The following is a 20,000-nucleotide window of genomic DNA, read 5'->3' on the forward strand; positions in this document are numbered from 1 at the left end:
TTTGCAAATTAAATGCCAGATAAATGCATTAATTTGCACCTTTTCCCATATTCGGGCTGTGGGTAATTTACTTTCCTGGGTTGAATAGGAGGTTGAGCAGGTGGGCGTATCCCAGTGGACATGCTTGGCAGAGTGTGATTCTGCTGGTGGCTCAGTTAAAAGGGCTGGTGCTTTTCTCTCAGCTTGAGATAGTGGCGTTATGGATTCAGCCCTGCAGAGGTACTCCTGTCACCCCAACCCAACCACCATCTCGACCTATCCACCATATTTATTATATTTTTCTTGCAGGGTTTTCTGTTCCTTTTCCTAGGGGCCGATACCAGAACTCAGCCCTAACTCAAGGAACTAGTAACGTTCTCTCTTTAGGTTTGCTCCTGGTCAAATAGAATAGGCCAAACACTAGAAGGCAGTCATTTTAAGAAACTGGGAAAATGTACCAAAGAACTTGATTATTGTGCACTCAGGCACAGATACGGTTAATTGGAAAAACTGGTGTTTAGGTTTCACCAACAAGTCTTAGAAAATAACAATTAACTTTGAGCTGGTCATCTGGATCAATGGCCATAAATCTATAAAGTCTGCTTCAGCTTGAGAGGAAGACTGCGACCGGTCATATAAAGTTGTGTTTATACCACAAATGTTGTCATTATCGTCCAGCAGACAGATTGATTCAAAGGAGTACTCAAACCAGCTGAAGAAGATTGTTTGTTTGATAGCCTCACTTGCTCTGGGTGTGCTTTGGTCGAGGGAGCCTTTCATTCAAGGAAAATAGGACAAAATTACATAATGTGGTGGTGAAGATAACTAGAGAGTGCAGCCTTTTCAGGCATCGTAGGGAGCTCAATGGAAATTGCAAACTCTCAAATGTAAACATTGAGGAGAAAAAGTTGTTTAATATTATACTTTTGATAATGGCAAGGTGGTCTTTTGTTTATTGCGCTTCATCTGATTCAGAGTAAAACGTAAATTGAAGCAAGGGGTGGAACAAAAAATCGGTCTAAATAGGAACATTTTATAGTAATTCTGTGGACAATGCACACTTAGTGAGACCAGACATTTACTACGATTACCCACTGGAGAGGAAATTGGACAAATAAATCTGAAATCTTCCTCCCCCAAAAAACGTTAGGTACTCAGTCATACTTTAGTCTAATCTAATTGAGTTGGAAATTAAAGCCCCAGAATAAGGTTAGTGACAGAGCCTTTTATAAATGAGGTATAAGAATAGCTAAAGAAAATTGGATGTAATGATATCATCAAGTCATTCTGAAAATATGCTACAATGGGGAAATGTGAGGGGTGAACAACTTTGCTATGAGACAGTTAAGATAAATACAGCAATTGTTTTCATGTGAGGGTAAATTTATGTTTTGTTTTGTTTTTTTTGTTTATTCTTGATTTATCCAATATATTCTTAATTGGCTTTGATGTTGTAGATTGTAAATCATAGATTTCCGAATAGCCAAAACTATGTTTTATACCTTGATAGAAAATAGCTGATATTGTTGCCGAAGCCTTGCATCGAAATTGTATGTCTTTGTTCAACTTTATTGGCAGATTGAAGTCCTGGACACCCTGTGCTTTTCAATAATTTAAGATTGATGAAAATATCACTTAAATGCCATCATATCTCCAGACCATCACATCTTTCTGGTCAAAGCGCTATTGTTACTGAACCACAACTAATCGGACGTAGTTCACCACCTTGCCTTCTTTCTCCCTCTCTTTCTTCCTCTCTCCCTCCCTTCCCTCTCTCTCTCTCTCTCTCTCTCTCTCTCTCTCTCTCTCTCTCTCTCTCTCTCTCTCTCTCTCTCTCTCTCTCTCTCTCTCTCGATCACTATTTTATTTTGTGATTCACTATTTTCCGGCAGGTTTGAATGCACAACATAATGAATCATATCCCAAATCGACTTCATTATTTAATGTTGTTCCTCCAATTGAATTGAATTCGCAATATTTACCTGGACATCATCCTGAATATCTTCAAAGCCTCAAAGCCTTGTCATGTATGTAAGTGTGTGTGTGTGTGTGTGTGTGTGTGTGTGTGTGTGTGTGTGTGTGTGTGTGTGTGTGTGTGTGTGTGTGTGTGTGTGTGTGTGTGTGTGTGTGTGTGTGTGTGTGTGTGTGTGGTATTTCAATTCCAATAAGGGGCTAGAGTGCCTACAACTGTATAAAATAACTTGTTTATCAAAAATTTCCCTGATTCTACCTGATTTAATGTTTTATACATATCTATATCATCTATTTATATCAAGGTGATGTCTGCAGTCTGTCTGTCTGCCAGGTGTTCTGCCTGAATGCCTCTGTCTAGTATTTATGCATGCGTAACATATCAAAACTTGAATCTTATAATTAAAAGTTCCAAACAGATGCAAATGGTGGTTACTGAACCACACACAAAATAGTATTAACAATAACAATACATTTAGTATGTCAATCAACCAAGTGGACCATATATATTACAGTTGGGGTTAGGGTTTTTCCCCTTTTTCTTAATATGTTGCTTATATTAGAATATTTTGAAATTAAAATATTTTGAAATTAAAACAGCACATTTTATGTGGTCACTCTTAAGTAGCCTTTATGCAATCGAGAATTCATGAAAATTAATAAAATACATTTTATAACTCATGTTTCAGGATAAGAGCTTGGATTATTCAACCTGTAGGTTTACATGTTAGACATGAAGTCCAACCTGAAACTCTACTTGAGTAGTTTATGTAAAATGATCAGTCAAAATAAATGGGTTCCTCTATAATAGCACAATTACAGTGTACTGGTGTTGATAACAATATCTTTTTTGTTTTATTGAAAGCTTCACTTACAAGACAAGGGTCTTGTAAGTGAATTCAGATTGATTCTTTAAGATAAAGTTTAAAATTGTTGCCTCCTGAAGAATCAGGCAGAAGTGTAGTTGGAGGTTTTGACAGTGTTCCCAATCCTTTCTCAGATTTCCTCACGGATACTAAATAGAAAAGAGGAAAAATGGGAGTTGTTGAAACATTACAAATACCTCTGGGTATCAGATGTGATTTTACAATAAACAAGGTATCCGGGATATGTGCACAGGTACCAGTCCATGACACTTTAGTGTATGCAGCCTTCTTGAAGAACATTTTGAATCTTATTCCAAAACATCACCACACTATTCACTTTCATGAATGTTTGAGACAAATTGGCCCTTCATATATTGACAATGAGATGCAGGGCTATAAAAGTTATTTTTATTAAAAAAAACGAACAACATCCTTAAAATAAGCAACAAATAGCAGTCGCTTATCACTGGGTTTCTTGCCAGCAAAGGTATTGGCACGATCAATAATTCCTGTTGGTGATTTCGCAACTTGATTGATCCAGTAAGATAAGTGTCACTCTTTGGCTCAATTGCTGAGCACCGGTCTTGTTGTTTGTATAGACATGAACAGATTCTTTACAGCAGTGGTTCTCCAACGCGGGTGCGCGTACCCCCAGGGGTACTGGAGTGCAGTGGGTAAAAAGAAGAAAAAAATAGCGATCGATTCAAATCTGAGAGCTAGACCATAGAACATTTAGAAAGTGAACAAGTGGTTGAAATGTGAATCTGAAAACAAGGAGAAAGGAGAATCCGTGAAAGAGAATGCGCATCCAGAAACACCAACATTTTAGGAATAATATATTGGAATGGGATTCACCTCTACAGGCTCTCACCCTGTGCCGGTGTCGTGCTTCTCTTGTGGGGAGAAATTAGCGAACAGTTGCATGAAGAACAGGCCCATGTTTCTCACTAAATTGTGAGTATTTGCACACTTTAAATATTCATGTTGACACTGTCAAACAGAAAACACAGACAATATTTATGTTCAATTTATTGAACATAATTTTTTGGTTATTTATGTGTTTTGTGCCGGTGTAGAGAGTATTCAGCTGGAAAAGTATCTTATGGGTACACTAGTAGAAAAAGTTTGAGAACCAATGCTTTAGAGGAATGGAGATTATTTGTGTCGCCCAGGGGAAGTCAGTTTGTTGAACACGTCCATGCTATTAATGTTTTTGAGGATAAGCATGTTTTTTTTATGCCAAGCTCACACTACAGGACGCTGAAATCTTCAAAACATCCCATCTGAGGAAAGCAGCTCACATCTTTCGACTGTCAAATGACCGACTTTAAAAACCGCTGCAAGGTGGGGAACATACTAGCCGATTTAGGGAGGAAATACAATTACCCCGTTGGTCTCACATCACAAGACTTCTTCAGGACAACAAATCAAAAATAGGAATAGGATGAATCTTTGAGTATGTCTACGGGAGTGTGAATACTGTCATGAAAGTCAGAGTAAGCCAAATACATAATACCTGATTGAATAGTAATGGGCTACATCTTTATTTTTAAGTCTATAGTCGGTTTACTCTCCAAAGAGAATATCCTGGCAATTTTAATAATTTTTAAGTTCAGCAAATATCGGTAATGCACTATATTCTCATCAATGAACATTACGTAGGTTATTAATAAAATAATACTTGGCATTGCTGTTCATGAACACCATGGACTCTACTTCCGATCCAAACACTGGCCAAATCAAATCAGTTGCTATTGTCTCTGACATTGTATTTAGGTTATGTTGGGTTTGCTGTGCAGTGCACTCATGTTTTCTTGTTTATCTTTGCGAGAGAAGTATGTGTGTGTGTGTGTGTGTGTGTGTGTGTGTGTGTGTGTGTGTGTGTGTGTGTGTGTGTGTGTGTGTGTGTGTGTGTGTGTGTGTGTGTGTGTGTGTGTGTGTGTGTGCGTACATGCAAAACAGAGGAATGTGTTTGAGAGAAGTGTGTGTGAGGGAGAGGGATGGAGTGCGTGAGAGAGACACATGTGTGAGGGGAAGAGAAGTATGTGACAAGTGTGTGTGAGAGGAGTGTGTGTGTGTGTGTGACAGAGAGAAATGTGTGCGTGTGTGAGAGGAGGGTGTGAGATAGTAATCTGTGAGAGAGGTGTGTGTTCATCCATTAGGAGTGTGTGGGGCGACAGAGTTGCGTGTGTATGCCTGCGTGTGTAGAATGCAGACCTGCATAATGCGACGCTAAATCTGTAAACAATAACAAATCATTCTCAATATCCAGTCTAATTTGAATTACACCATGATCAATCTCATCGCCCTCTGGCCTTTGAAAATGTACAATTGTTAAGACATTTATAATGCAGATATATAATGTCTTAAACTATCATAACAGTTCTTAACTATTGTATAGTTCTCAACGACTACTCTCAATGAAGTATGATAAACATCCTATTTGAAAAGCATTTTATTTTTATGCTGACATCATTGAGTTTTATTTACTACAATATACATTGTTTTACACCATATGATTATGATATGATTCCACTGAATCAACGCATACTTTGCAGATAATGCAGCATTTTGTATTCTACATTTCCTAGACTTCAAACATAAATGCACCAGAACATGTTGCTACTTTGACTGTACATTGAGCAATCAACGTTCAAATGTCAATACAGCCATCACCACACTCAAGGAGAGCTCCTGTGTGGCAACATGGAGCACTAGGTCATGCATCATTGTCTGCAAACCTTACAATAAACCGGTTTTCCAACACAACACAATCCTGCGTCCTTGTTTGTGGGAGTCCAATAAAAGTCACCCAGGTGGAGTGTGGCAGACACTTAGGTCGCGTGTAGCATGGACCTTGCGACAGATTTATTTACTGTGTTGCTAGGTTTTCAGCTGTTTGTCCACTGCACCAACGTAACCACACCCAACTGTAGAATATTGGCCAACACAGAATTCCAGAACAACCAACCACCACAATCAGGTCTGGTACACTGACTCGCTGTTGGTGTTTTATTGCTAAGGCACCTTTTAGAGCTATCATGTTCCCCGGAGATACGGCACTGTGTGTGCGCCCTGTTGATCCGTTAGGGCAAGAGTCTTCTCATAATCCAGTGATGGAGCCGTCCAGTGGCCAGGGCGGGTGGTCAAAGGTCGCACTCCCCTGAGGCCCCCTCTGGCAGATTATAGGGGCATGTCTGACTGGCAGAAGACCCAGAGGCAGTTGAAGAATATGATGAAAGAATTATAACGGCACAATTGACTGAAAGCACCCTGGGGTCCCTTTAGAATGAGCTACTGGAAATTGCTGTGGGGAAGGAGGCTTTCCGTGCTTCCGCAAGATCCAAGACATTGGATAAATGGGACTGGTTTTAGTGAGGTGAAGGGGGAGGATACAGTTTAACCGTCACAGTGTTTATGTCGAATGCACTTCAATGAAGCTACTTTAAAGAAATTGCGTTAGGGTTTCTCTATTTTAAATGTTTCTTTGTTTTAAAAAATGTAAACAGTCTCATACTTGAACAAATGAAATGGCTCCAGTTAAATAAAAATATTCTGCAATCTACCTCTGAAAAAACATTTTTTTTTACTTTTTGATGTGTAGAGCCTATGGGCCAATGTTATTTTTGTGGTATTGGACAATGATTATTACCGCTGCTAATTGTTTGGGATTTTTGGTTACTCAGAGCTTTAATAATATAATACCACAGAAGGAAAAGCAACCTTGGTCAGGTCTCTTCAAGGCTGTATTCAACCGTGTTCCTCGTCCACTTTTCTGCTTGATTTGCTGATTGGGCCAGTATGAAAGTAAGTACGTTTCACGGATCAACTGTCATCTTTTGTGAGTGGGACAGAAGATTCAACACAATTCTACACGCAATGTTTTGTGTGTGTGTCTGTGTGTGTGTGTGTGCATGTGTGTACAGTGTACTGTATATCTCTCTCAGGCAACCACTTTGAAAAAATAATAAATTTTTTCCATCATGTGCTGCTGCCGAGCTATAGGGCCCCTGGTCTATATCTCTGTGTGTTTACATAGTCCTCACTGTGGTTTACACCCTGTTTACCCTACTGCTCCTGCAGGAGTTCATCTTCTGTAACAGACACCTTTTAGGAGAAGTCTGTATCTCTGCTCTTACAATGCTGTCTTTTACCGGCAGATCCTTGACCTCATTGTGGCTCCTCTGCACCCAGGCTTTCTCTGTCTTCTATCTCTAGATCTGCCCCTGTCTTGGCTGCTTGATTGCGGGTGGCAAAAGATGTGCTTTGCTTTTAGAACAATAAGAGTTAACTGTTGCTCATCTGTTTTCATCCTTTGTTGCCTTTAAATCTTTTGGTAAATGGGGATGCGCAGACTGACAACTTAATGCCGGGGAACCATCTCCTTTATCTCTGAGTGAGTCGCTCAATAGACTCCCAATAGATTTTACACATTTTGCAAGTGGATAACCAATTGATGAACTGGAACCACTCGTATCATATAGGGATTGAAATCAGATCTTAATATTCTCCATGCGGCCGATGGATTGTTTTTTTTTAGTTTGCAGACAGATTTCATTCAATGCAGAAACAAAGCCAAACTGTGTTAGTTGCAACACAGTTATCAACAAAATAATGCAATCTGCTGAAACCAGAGGCTGGGGGATGGCAAAATAAAATGATGGATGAAAAGATAGATGGATAAACGGATGGGTGAACTGTTGAATAATTTGTCAATAGATGGATGGATGATGGATAGAGAGACCGCAACCGCTTGGTAGCATTCAGTTTATACCAAAAGCAAAAAAAATAACTTTTGAAACTTTGTACACCTTTTAGGGCTTCCCATATTTACAGATGGACAAGTTTTGAAGCGTGCACAGATTTGGAACTATTTCCTCTAATGGTGGCTATAGGGAAATTACCCTAACTTACAGCTTATTACATTAAAATGATCAATTGGCAATACAGGGCTACATGGCAGGGGCAGCAGCAGCATCTGAAAAAGGCTTGGAGGAAATGGGAAACAAGCTCCTATGAATAGCTGTGGGAAGCTGAAGCATGGCCTTCAGTGTTGTTCCTTCATTGACTTGTTCCAAGGCTGGAGGTCAATCAATCAGAACCAGCAGTGTTGGTGACCGTTTGGCTTTGACCCATGTAGATGCCAGCCACAGCCAGGGGCCAGTCAGTGGAGAGGTAGACTTTAAATCAAATGAATAATATTTCCGAATCCCATTTGTGTCTTCAGTACCCCAAGAGCCAGAGAGTGAGTGACCGTATTTTTAAGATGGGAACCAACCCTTGCCGTTAAATACTATACACCAACGTACAAATACAATGCAAAAATAACAATATGGGGTTGTCTGTGACTTTGCTACCAAATGTGAGGTTGGAATGAGATGTGATCTTATAAAATGGGCTGAATTACTATGGAATGAAGTCCAATTAATCCTTTACCTCACCAACATTCTGGCATTATTTTGACAACATTCCCAGAAGACAGGAAATTCCGATCATACATTATGAAATCTATTTGCTACATTTTCAAAACGGTTGTAGAATGGTAAAAAAAAAAAATAATAATAATAATAGTGCAAATGTAAAGGTGAAATTGTAAAAAACATTAATTTGAATAACCAACAAATATAGAAGTATTGTCAAATGGCCAGAGGTGCAGCTGGAAATACAATTATGATGAAACCCTTTGCTAACTTACCCTTAACTGAAAATGTAATAGATTTGAATTATTATTAATCATCACCACGGTTAAAAAGGGTGGTCTTCCCTTTCTGCTCTTTCTCTCTAGCATTTACCTCCTTTACCTGTTCCCAATCATTAGAAAACCCACTTTGATTTTAAACTTAAAAAAGTGATGTCAGTCCATTTCTCTAACATTTCATATTAATTTACAGGATTTCCATCAGCATCGACTTAAAACAAGTCTCTTTCATCCCTAAACCCTTTCTCCCACCATCTCCCCTGTTTCCTATTCCACTCCATATTTCTCTAACTTCAGTGTCTCTTACCTTCATCCTTTCTCTCTCCATGTCTTGGCTCTCTCTCTCTCCCCTGAAAGGCCACACACAAGGCCATCCACTCAAAGGTCTTCATCAGGCACACCCTGCGGGAGGGGGAGGTGGTGTACTGCCAGTGTATACTGGCTGAGATTGAAGTACAGGTGAGGTGATGCTCTATTGATGAGAGTCACAGTATAGCCTCCCTACGAGGCTATATGGTCTTCGATGCTATCTGTACGCATCGTTCACGGGGGTCTGAAGTGGAAGGTCAGTTTGAACAAACCACAATGGAGGACATCCCATACCGAATTTGCGATGACAGCCTTGTGCTATTCAGAATATAGAATAAGTATAAGGCCTATTAAGATGACATCGTAACTCGAACAACAATTATCATAATCATCACCATTGTAATTATTTATTGTATTTTTCGAGCATTGAAGTTCTTCTTCTTACTTTTATTATGAATAGGCCTATTAGAAGGTATTTTGTGATATTATATTATCAACAGCAACTTATATGGGCCAACTCTATCTACCATATATTATAGGACATATGGGTAGCTGAATTTCTAAGTCTTGTTCTGACACAAGCTATGAATGAGGCACACTGGTGTCAGGCAACTTAATCCTGTATGCATGCAAAAAGAAAGAAGAAAACTGCGTTCAAATGAGCTAACAGGGAAGCGTTCATAACCTTTGTGATGGGGAAGCAGAGGTGCTGGTGGCGGTGGTGGTGGTGGGTGGAGGGCTCTTGGCGGCATAATGAGACGGGCTGACACAGAAGGAGACGCTAGTACTTTCTGGGTGAGAAGGAGCGCACTAGAGCTCCTGCACGACACCAACACTACCTTTTTAATATTCTTGGGGAAACGGCAGAAAATCGAAAGTGCGTTTCGAGCTCTTAGCGAGCCAGCTTCACCTTAGTGGAGATCGATTTCAGATTTTTCGATCCGTATTTAATTGGACGAGCAGCGCCGTCGCGGGGTTCAGGACAAAGGTACAGGCGACACTCGGGTGGACTATTCAGTCCAAATGCATCTCCAGAGGACCCGCGCTCTGGTACTGTGGACCCATCCTAGGATCCCTGTCACCCTTTCTCCTTGAGTCAGGACACAATATCGGTGAGTCTATTTATTTAATTGCATTTAAACTCCAAAATGTAAGTCGTTCGTATTTTGCTGTGACGGAATTAATGTGGTCGCAATTAAGAAATGTTATCGGTAGCCTCGAACTCAAGCGTTTATCATAGTCCGTGGTCGGAGTTTAGGCAATTCTTGAAACGACATTGTCACTATTCAACAGGTTTCAATTCATGGCGGTATGCACTACGCTCTGCAGGCAAATAATACATCGCCCACTGCGAAGCGCATGAAGGATAGATGGAACACACACATACACACACACGCACACACGCACATACACGCACACATACACACGCACACTATATTGTAGCCTACTGTTGCCGAATCTGCAGCTGTAAGCCTAAATAACTGTCATTGACGATATACGGCCACCCCAAGTGACTTAAATAAGAACATGCAAAAGGCAGATCATAAACCTAACAGCTACCGCAGTCAGCAAATCTTCCCTTTTGTTTTTTTAGGTACTTCTTTATTTATAGTGACTCATTTCTGAGAGTGTGACAGTTATTCAGTTAAAATAACCAAATATGTTTGCAGTTATGCTTTTTGCCTATGTTTTATTATCTCACGTTGACTTCAACAGTGCAGTGTCTGGCTGGTTGCCTTGCACTCGTGTTCCCGTTGCCATAAATCAGCTTTTCCCTCAGTGCCGAATGACATTGCAATGAAACGTCTCCCTTTATTTTATTGTCAGAATAAAGTGGCGGTGCAAATTGGGAAGGAGATAAAAGAGGACTTAATTAATCAATGATGCAGCTGGTAGCTAGTACTGTAGCTCATAGCAGTTAATCCAGTTTGCTTTTTTTGTTAATTCTTTCAAGGCTTTTCACAAATTCCCTCTTTGAATGTCTCAATTTGTTTAGATGAAAGTGGATCTCAAAGCGAGAGGCGTGTGACGGAGGGAGCGGAAGACCTCCTGCGAGAGTCTCCTCCGACATGGCAGGTGTGTCCGCATGGCTTCCCTTTGCCAGGGCGGCAGCCATTGGCTGGATGCCCGTGGCCAACGGCCCCATGCCTGTGGCGCCGAGGGACCACAGCAAGAGGAAGGACGAGCTCATCGTCCTCAACGTCAGCGGCCGGCGCTTCCAGACCTGGAGGACCACGCTGGACCGTTACCCAGACTCCCTGTTGGGCAGCTCCGAGAAGGAGTTCTTCTTCAACGAGGAGACCAAGGAGTACTTCTTCGACCGTGACCCCGACTCCTTCCGGAGCATCCTGAACTTCTACCGCACGGGTAAGCTCCACTACCCGCGCTACGAGTGTATCTCGGCCTACGACGAGGAGCTGGCCTTCTTCGGCATCATCCCCGAGATCATCGGCGACTGCTGCTACGAAGAGTACAAGGATCGCAAGCGGGAGAACGTTGAGCGTCTCCAGGACGACCAGGAGGAGAACAAGGACCTCAAGCTGCCAAACATGACCGCCCGCGAGACCATGTGGCGGGCCTTCGAGAACCCCCACACCTCCACCATGGCGCTGGTCTTCTACTACGTCACGGGCTTCTTCATCGCCATCTCTGTGCTCACCAACGTGGTGGAGACGGTGCCCTGCGGCACCTCCACGCAGCAGAAGGAGGTGCCCTGTGGCGAGCGCTACACGGTGGCCTTCTTCTGCATGGACACGGCGTGCGTGATGATCTTCACCGTGGAGTACCTGATGCGGCTGTTTGCCGCGCCCAGCCGCTACCACTTCATGCGCTCGGTGATGAGCATCATCGACGTGGTGGCCATCCTGCCCTACTACATCGGCCTGGTGATGACGGACAACGAGGACGTGAGCGGCGCCTTCGTCACCCTCAGGGTGTTCCGCGTCTTCCGCATCTTCAAGTTCTCCCGCCACTCGCAGGGCCTGCGCATCCTGGGCTACACGCTGAAGAGCTGCGCCTCGGAGCTGGGCTTCCTGCTCTTCTCGCTCACCATGGCCATCATTATCTTCGCCACGGTCATGTTCTACGCCGAGAAGGGCTCGTCGTCCACCAAGTTCACCTCCATCCCCGCCTCCTTCTGGTACACCATCGTAACTATGACGACGTTAGGGTAGGTGGACGCAAATTCGCCCCCCCCCCCCCCCCCCCCCCCCCCAACTGATGCTAGATAAAACGCATGCGTGCAAGCACAAGCGCACGCAAGCACACAGCCAAACAAGCACGTGCACACGCATGTTTACATACACGCACACACACAGACACACACACACACACACACACACACACACACACAGACACACACACACACACACACACACACACACACACACACACACACACACACACACACAAGCACACATACTCTCAAGTCAATAAGCATATATGCACTTTTCTAAGACTCATTTTATATTATTACTGGCAATTTCTTTATTTTATAATACCCTCCTGCTTCTCCCTTCTAGTCCACTTTGTGTCTTTTTTGCATAACTGAACACCTTATCTAGCCGGGTTGTGACTATAATATGTTTGTGATTGTTGTGTTTCTTTATACAAATGGACTCTCCACGGAACTGAACCAGGATTTGGAACCCACTTAAGCCCTGCCTGTCTCAAACAATATATGAACGGTCCTGCAGCTTAATTTAGCCTGTCATAATGAGTCATGCCATTGCTGGGTAGTGTTGCATTCACGTAGCGGTATCAACCCCTTTGTTTACCTCACTTAAAACAAGCCAAATAAGGACATGTTTGTTAATGAGGGGTTGGGCTTGAGTCATCTGAAAGGTGATAATGCATGCAAGTGATGAGAAATCCCATGATTTGTTTGCATACATTGCGTGTTGCGTGTGAGCTGACTGTGCCATAGGTTCTTTTTCATTATTCATTGAGTGCAACTTTCACCTCCTCAAAATACATGAATGCAGCCATTTAAACAAAGCTTCAGGGTAAACAAAGCATCCTGGTTGTTTTGACTTGCAGCCAATGTGACATTATGCCTTACAAATGACCAAATTAAACATTTGTGACTTCATGTTTTACAGATGACAGCACAAGAGTAAATATTGCATCTTTGTCCCACTGTGTGTGTGAGAGCTACAGTATGGCCCCCTTTGAATTGCCTTGAGAAACAGAATAATCAAAGTGCATTGCCTCAAGCTTCCAAAGAATGAAGCTGCACTGTTTTGTCGTATTTTTGTGGAAGCCATTAGCGAGGCACCTTCCAATCAAGAACATGTACCTCACAAGGGCTTTATAGTCCCACTCTGGTCTTAACTTCCTGAGACGACATCCCGAACGGCAGTGATTTATGTCCCCTCGTAAAAAGTTATTTCAAATCCGCCCGACTCAAGTTCTTGAAAACCAGGAAATGACACTGCATTGGGTGACACCGTTATTATTTGTACGGGGGTTTCTTACTTGACAGTGCACCATACTGGCCTTAAAGGTGTGTACCTTCTTAATTGAATGGACCTGAATTATCAGGTTGTACCACCAACAGGCATGATCAAAAGGTTAACATGAATGTTTACATCAATGAATATTCACCATGCAGTTTTTTATTTTTTTTATTTTGTTTTTGTTTGGAAGAATGCTAGGTTTGGAATACATTCATATAGTCTTTTCCACTTTTGTATTCTCCCTGCTCTTTATGCAGACCATTGTCTGTCTGCCTGAGATAATCTTTGACTGTATATTCTTCATCGATATATAAAAAGACTGGGCTGGGAGGGACCACTGAGACACTGTAGCTCACACTGCTGTTTAACACGTTAGCCAAAAAGGCGACCCTCAACCTTCTCTCACAGCGCGTGTTCACCGTTGTCGGATTCCGGAACGGGGGGCTTATTATTAACTGCAAGTCTACAGCGAGTAAGAGCCTTAAGAGGAAGCATACAGTACCTTAAACTCGCCAAGGAATGTAACTATCCCGCTCCTAAAAACTGTACCGTTAGCAACCTCAGTGGTCTGGGTCTTGTTAAGGGAATCATAACAGTTATTAAATTTATTGTCTGACCGATGCTGTCAAAGCAGGTGTCTTTGGGCGTGGAGAATATAAAAGGTGCACTGTGTAGAATGGACTTGCCTATAGTGGAATGTAGTTGGCAAAAATGTAATATATTATAATAATTATGTTTTAATTAGTTTATAATCCCATTGGAATAAGAACCCTTGTGTTTTCGTTACCTTAGAACAAGCACTTTATTTCTACATAGGGAGCGGATCTTCTTCGAAGAGGGTGACCATGTTGCATCGCAATGTTCCTACAGTAGCCCAAAACGCCCAACAGCTCAAGAGAGAGGGGTGATTTTAATCAATCCAAAGAGAGATCTAGGAAGGAGGGGATTGTTTTATCCCCATGGCTACGACCCATTTGTTATACTTTTTTAGTACCGTCGTTGTGTACGAGCATTATAATGAGCAATGTTGTATCATCAAAATCAACCACTGGCAAGACGGCGCTCCACACATCTACACACAACGTGGCTTTATGTTATAAGTGTCTGAGAAGCATAACCTTCCGTCCCAGAGAGCATTGTGCTGTGGACACGTATAGTACTATAACGCCTGGTGTGTGTAGGTATGTGTAGGTGTGTGTAGGTATGTGTAGGTGTGTGAAGCTACGTCTGAGCAGCGGTTGATCTTGATGATCGAGTCCTAGAGTGGCTGAGGCTTCCTGGACACTTATAATATAACGCCACGGTGTCTTAAGCAACATCACTCATTACAATGTTCAGCCCCATTATTGCAAAACACTCTTTTGTGATAGTTACTCTTGCCCTGGGATAGGCACTCATGGACCTCCGGCCTACCTGTCAAAGCCACTGAAGTGCCACAAGAGTAAGCAAATATAATTACGATGTTTGCATTATTTGTTCCTTTGTTTTGCACACTTTAGATCTCAAAACATCATTGCCTGAAATTGTCTTTTGTCCAGTGCTGTTATTTGGGAGTCAAAAACCGCATAGTAAATTAAAAAGTGTGCGTATGTGCGTGTGTGATACTCAAAACAATGAAGGACTCGGACACATCATACACCAGAGGAGTTGTCCTTGCGCTCATAAGCATGAATGACACTTGCACGCACACACATACACAGACACAGGCGCAAGCACACACACACACACACACACACACACACACACACACACACACACACACACACACAGACACACACACACACACACACACACCATGCATCATGCACAGATTGTCGTAACTCTTGCATCAGCTCTGTGACCTGGCCTCCGTGAGTCCCTCTGTGGGAGCCCAGACAGGGCCGCGGGGTTGGGCTGGGTAATGGGCTGGAACCCAGGGCACATGTTGTGATGGTCGAGGGTAGTCAGTAGCCAGGGGCGGACTGGCTGGCTGGCGTGATCAGGAGCTTGGTTGCCTCCGACCATCAGGCAGTGGCAGAACCTAATCCACTAGGATGATGGGAAAGGAGTAAGCCCTCTTTCTGCTACAGCCCCTGTCCCCTGACTCCTGCTATCCGTCTCAATGTGTTTTTTCCTCTTCGTCGTCATCGTCTAATCATCATCTGTGACTGTGAGTGTGATTTGTATAAGTTGTCATGGGACCCATGATACATGGCAGGGCTAGCAGGAGTAGTCATTGTTGTTCCTCAGAATATCTTGTATTTAAGATTTAGGAGCTATTATTTGAGTGTCATCTGAAAAATGTTAGTGAAATGGTCTGTGAGAATATCTGTTTCAAGTGGACTGGGCCAGTCTCTGTATGAGACCACTTCGATTTTGGACAACTTCATGGCATATCCGCTCGGATTGTTTCAGGGAAATCCATCTTGCCTGTCAATCAGAGTTGTGTGACTGTATTGCTTCTCAACATAAGAGAAATGTGTGGAGGGAGCAGAGAGGGAGTGGGGATTTTATTGGTTGTTGGATTTTAAAATCTTGCTCTCTGCTGTCCTTTTCCGGTCTCTCTCTCTCTATATATCTTTTTGTATTTCTTTATTTCCTTCCTTCTCTATTTCTCTCTTTACAACGCTAAAATCTTGCAAACATCAACTTCAATATGCATGAGTAGACCGGCAGGCAAAAAAGCTGCTAATCTAAATAGCAATATTTAAGTATGCAAATGAATGCCACCGCTTTTCCCAATCATCCCCTCTTTAAAAAAGGATCAAACCAATAGCGGGAGGGGGGGGAGTATTAACAAAGAGTGCTGACTGTGTTATAACCAGAGGCAGTCACCCTCCCAGTTGTGGAGTCCTGATGCTGGACATTCACAGAGAAGTGGCAGAAAGTGAGAGGAAACGCTGTTATGGATGTAGGTCATGTTCCCGTCTCTGCCTTAATCAGTGGCTATATATATATATAAACTGCTCCTCCTTTAGAGAGACATTCAGTTAGCTCATTCTTGGCTTGGCATGCTTCTGTGTTTTCCATGTCTCTCAGGCACTTTTAGGGACTGAGAGTGTGTATCATTGGCTGTATCATTGCTGTATGAGTGTGTCATTGGCCACTAGTTTGAATATGCTGATAGGCCTTGAGAATGAATGTGGGAGAGGAAGTGAAATCTCTCCCAAACCTCACTACTTCCTAATGTTTCACAATATATCATATTGAATGAATGTCATATGATTTTCTCTATGTTTAACATGCATTTATAAATACACATACACACGCACATGCATGCACACATGTATGCAAACATAGGCACACACACCTTCATATTATTACAGAAGGTCATACCAGTGACTAGGCCAATTTGTGGTGTGTGTGTTCCTCAAATGCATTTAAGAATAAGTGTCATCTGATAAATGTTAGTGATAACAGCACTGGACAAAAGAACATTTCAGGCAATAATGTTTTGAGATCTAAAGTGTGCAAAACAAAGGAACAAATAATGCAAACATCATAATTACATTTGCTTACTCTTGTGGCACTTCAGTGGTTTTGACAAGTAGGCCGGAGGTCCATGGGTGCCTATCCCAGGGAAAGAGTAACTATCACAAAAGAGTGTTTTGCAATAATGGGGCTGAACATTGTAATGAGTGTTGTTGCTTAAGACACCGTGGCGCTATATTATAAGGGTCCAGGAAGCCTCAGCCACTCTAGGACTCGATCATCAAGATCAACCGCTGCTCAGACAACATGCACCATGCAACAGTCATTTATAAATGCACACACACACGCACATGCACGCACACATGTATATGCACGCATGCGCACACACACCTTCATATTATTACAGAAGGTCATACCCAGAGACTAGGCCAATTTGTGGTGTGTGTGTTCCTCAAATGCATTTAAGAATAAAGGATAAATAGGTCAAATGCCTATCATCCACCATTCAATATTTAAACTGTCGGAAAACCATTATCATGCCTTGATTTCATCTGCGCAGAAGAACAGACACCCTCCCAACCTGAGTAATTCAGGGAGGGCTCATTAACATGATTTATATTTTATACTTTATAAATGTTATTCTAAAGACTAATTTAGTAAGTATTTCATGTGTATTTATTGTGATTCATTATATGCACATATTTGTGTTTTGATATATGGCTTATCTTCCTATTTTCAAATGTCATGATAAATCATACTGTTTCTTAATTACTTTATTTTGTTCCGAATGCGAGAGGCTTGAGTGACACAGATGATGTTACGGGCTGTGTGTCAATTTGTGAGCGGAGTACAGCGCATAATTTGGTTAATAATTCAGCAACACCTTGAATAAGAATTTGGATGCAATGCTGCATGTTTTATAAGCAGCGGGAAGTTTCCATCCGCCCCAGACCTTGAGTCGGTGGTGCAGCCCAAGCATTCTTCAATGGCAACCTGCTTTCAGAGAGAATTAATGGGACATTTTGTTGCTCACGGGACCCCAAGGGTCAGAGCAAGCCTCCCTTTGTAGAAAATTAGTAATATTCCTTCTGTTATCTGGCCAAGGAGCACTGCGAGCTAATTTCCCAACACAGGGCTTTTTAATGGAACCTTTCTAATGATAGCTGTGGAATTTAATTTAGCTCCAACCGAGGTTCATTTAACACCTAAACTCATTTAGGAAGAATTATACTTAAGGAGGATTGCAGTGTCGAGAAAGCCTAATGACCCCGTCTATATTGGCACTCGCTCACTCTTTGTCACTCTCTCTCTCTCTCTCTCTCTCTCTCTCTCTCTCTCTCTCTCTCTCTCTCTCTCTCTCTCTCTCTCTCTCTCTCTCTCTCTCTCTCTCTCACTCACTTTTGCACTCACCCGCTGTCAGTCTCAAGTTAAATGAGAAGACTAATTAATCTCCTTATTGTGTGCATATATGCAAATACATTGACAACAACTGTTCTCAACACACATACACACACAGAGACAGACACACACACACACACACACAAACACACACACGCACACCCTCTTTACTGCAGCAATTGCATTCCGATATACTATTCTATATGACAGATATTTTTTGCTGCATAATTTATCCTTTCTTTGCTCTCTTTCTATCTCCAGATTCCCTTAAATTATCTCATAGGCTTCAAAGTTGTATCTCAAGCCACGGCACTCAATCGTAGGCGACATCAACCTTGATGTATCGTTCTTTGGCCTGATTTCACCTGACACACGATGTAGTCAGATAGTAGGGGCTTCATACCCATTTATGAAAGTCTTGAGTCTGACATTTGGGCCTAAATTGGATTAGATTTTGTGTTTATATGGATGTGGTCGGATGGTGTGGTCTAAGGTAATTGGTTTTTGGGAAAGTTTCAACAAGAATCTCACTGACCTCCAAATCAGATTCAAGCAAGGTCCTAAAACCAAAATTCAATATAGTTTACAATTTATTCACAACCTTTCACATCCTCTTTGGAGCTGCATAATTATATATTCTCATATTTCTAACAACGTAAGTGAGATTATCATCTAATTCTGACCCAGAATTTGAGTTAGCTGGTAATGGCAAATGACAGAGCTTCCATCCCTTTATCAGGAAAAAAAAAAGTGTATCAACGCTCAACAAAAAAGAACAAAGCACCTTGAAGGATGCAGTGTGTGGCGTGCTGTCCTCCTCTGATCGAGAGGGCTATTTTTAGAAGCCCTGCCCTTATCTTGCTATACAGTCCGCAAAATGCTTTGCTCCGCTAGTCACGGCAAGGTAAAATACATGTACTAATAACCTGCCGTGTAGTGTCTGTGCCAAAGGAGGGGTATCTGCAAAAACGGTGAAACCAGGCTGCGTACAAGTCTCGGGATGCAGTAGCTTACCTCGCAGAACACACACAGGTCCCCGGGAGTGCAGAAACCATGATACTGACTTAATCGCAAGCGATATGCTCACACCTTTGGAGCACGCGGTAGCAGACAGAGGCGGACTCATCCCTGCCTTGTTACAGGCCAGCAGCCTGTCAACCTTCTCGTCTCCTCATTGAACCCAGCTTTCTTTAATCTTCTTGTCGCACATTCATTTTATACCTTAAAATTAGGGATCGGATGGTATGAAGGCGTTCTGCCTCGATTATCATGGCTGTTATTCTTTCGGGTTTACAGTTATAGCTCGCTATTAGGATGTTTTTATATGCTGACACATTCGTGGAAACATAGTGGCAATACTGTCCCCTTCACCAGATTAGTGTCCATTGTTTGGAAAAGTCAATTGACTGTGATTGAGCCGCCCACTGCTGAGGAAGGGCCCACCACTACCTGGCCTCATCCTCATCCTCAGAACTGTTTATCCGGGGGTCGGTCACGGACACTGCCTGTCCTTATGCCAGCCATTATGGATGCATACAGCATACGGTAAAAACAACATCTAATTATCATGTATTATGCAATTGACATGCCGATTTGTCCAATTAGCTGTACAATTGAAGTAGCTAATATTGATATTTGCTGTGATTAGATGTCTATTTACCGCAATTAAAAACATATTCACTGTAATCATTAAATAATCAAGCTTCTTTGCATACAATCTGTTTAAGTTGTAACCTTCAATTAGCTCGTAGTGTACACTCTCAAGAGCCTGCCCACTCACAGCGACCAGCCAGCCCTGCTATGCTAGTTTGTGTCAAACAGATGTGCAGCCAGTTGAACAGAACACTGTATCATTTTTTATTCTGACAATCTCCCGCCTACTGACTGGGAGGGGCTCAAATGTACACAAAT

At 42.2% G+C, this 20,000-nt stretch overlaps 1 protein-coding gene across 1 annotated transcript in view; it reads left to right on the forward strand.

Moving 5' to 3' along the window:
- Window positions 1-9,584: 9,584 nt before the first annotated feature.
- The window catches only part of LOC115557813 (potassium voltage-gated channel subfamily D member 3), a 58,931-nt gene continuing 48,515 nt past the window's right edge, over window positions 9,585-20,000 (forward strand). The window contains exons 1-2 of the mRNA XM_030375911.1: window positions 9,585-9,935; window positions 10,820-11,992. Coding sequence (XP_030231771.1) covers window positions 10,893-11,992 — 1,100 coding nt within the window. The 5' untranslated portion in view covers window positions 9,585-9,935; window positions 10,820-10,892. The remainder of the gene's footprint in view (window positions 9,936-10,819; window positions 11,993-20,000) is intronic.

The sequence above is a fragment of the Gadus morhua genome, chromosome 13, assembly GCF_902167405.1.
Source record: "Gadus morhua chromosome 13, gadMor3.0, whole genome shotgun sequence".
Taxonomy (NCBI): domain Eukaryota; kingdom Metazoa; phylum Chordata; class Actinopteri; order Gadiformes; family Gadidae; genus Gadus; species Gadus morhua.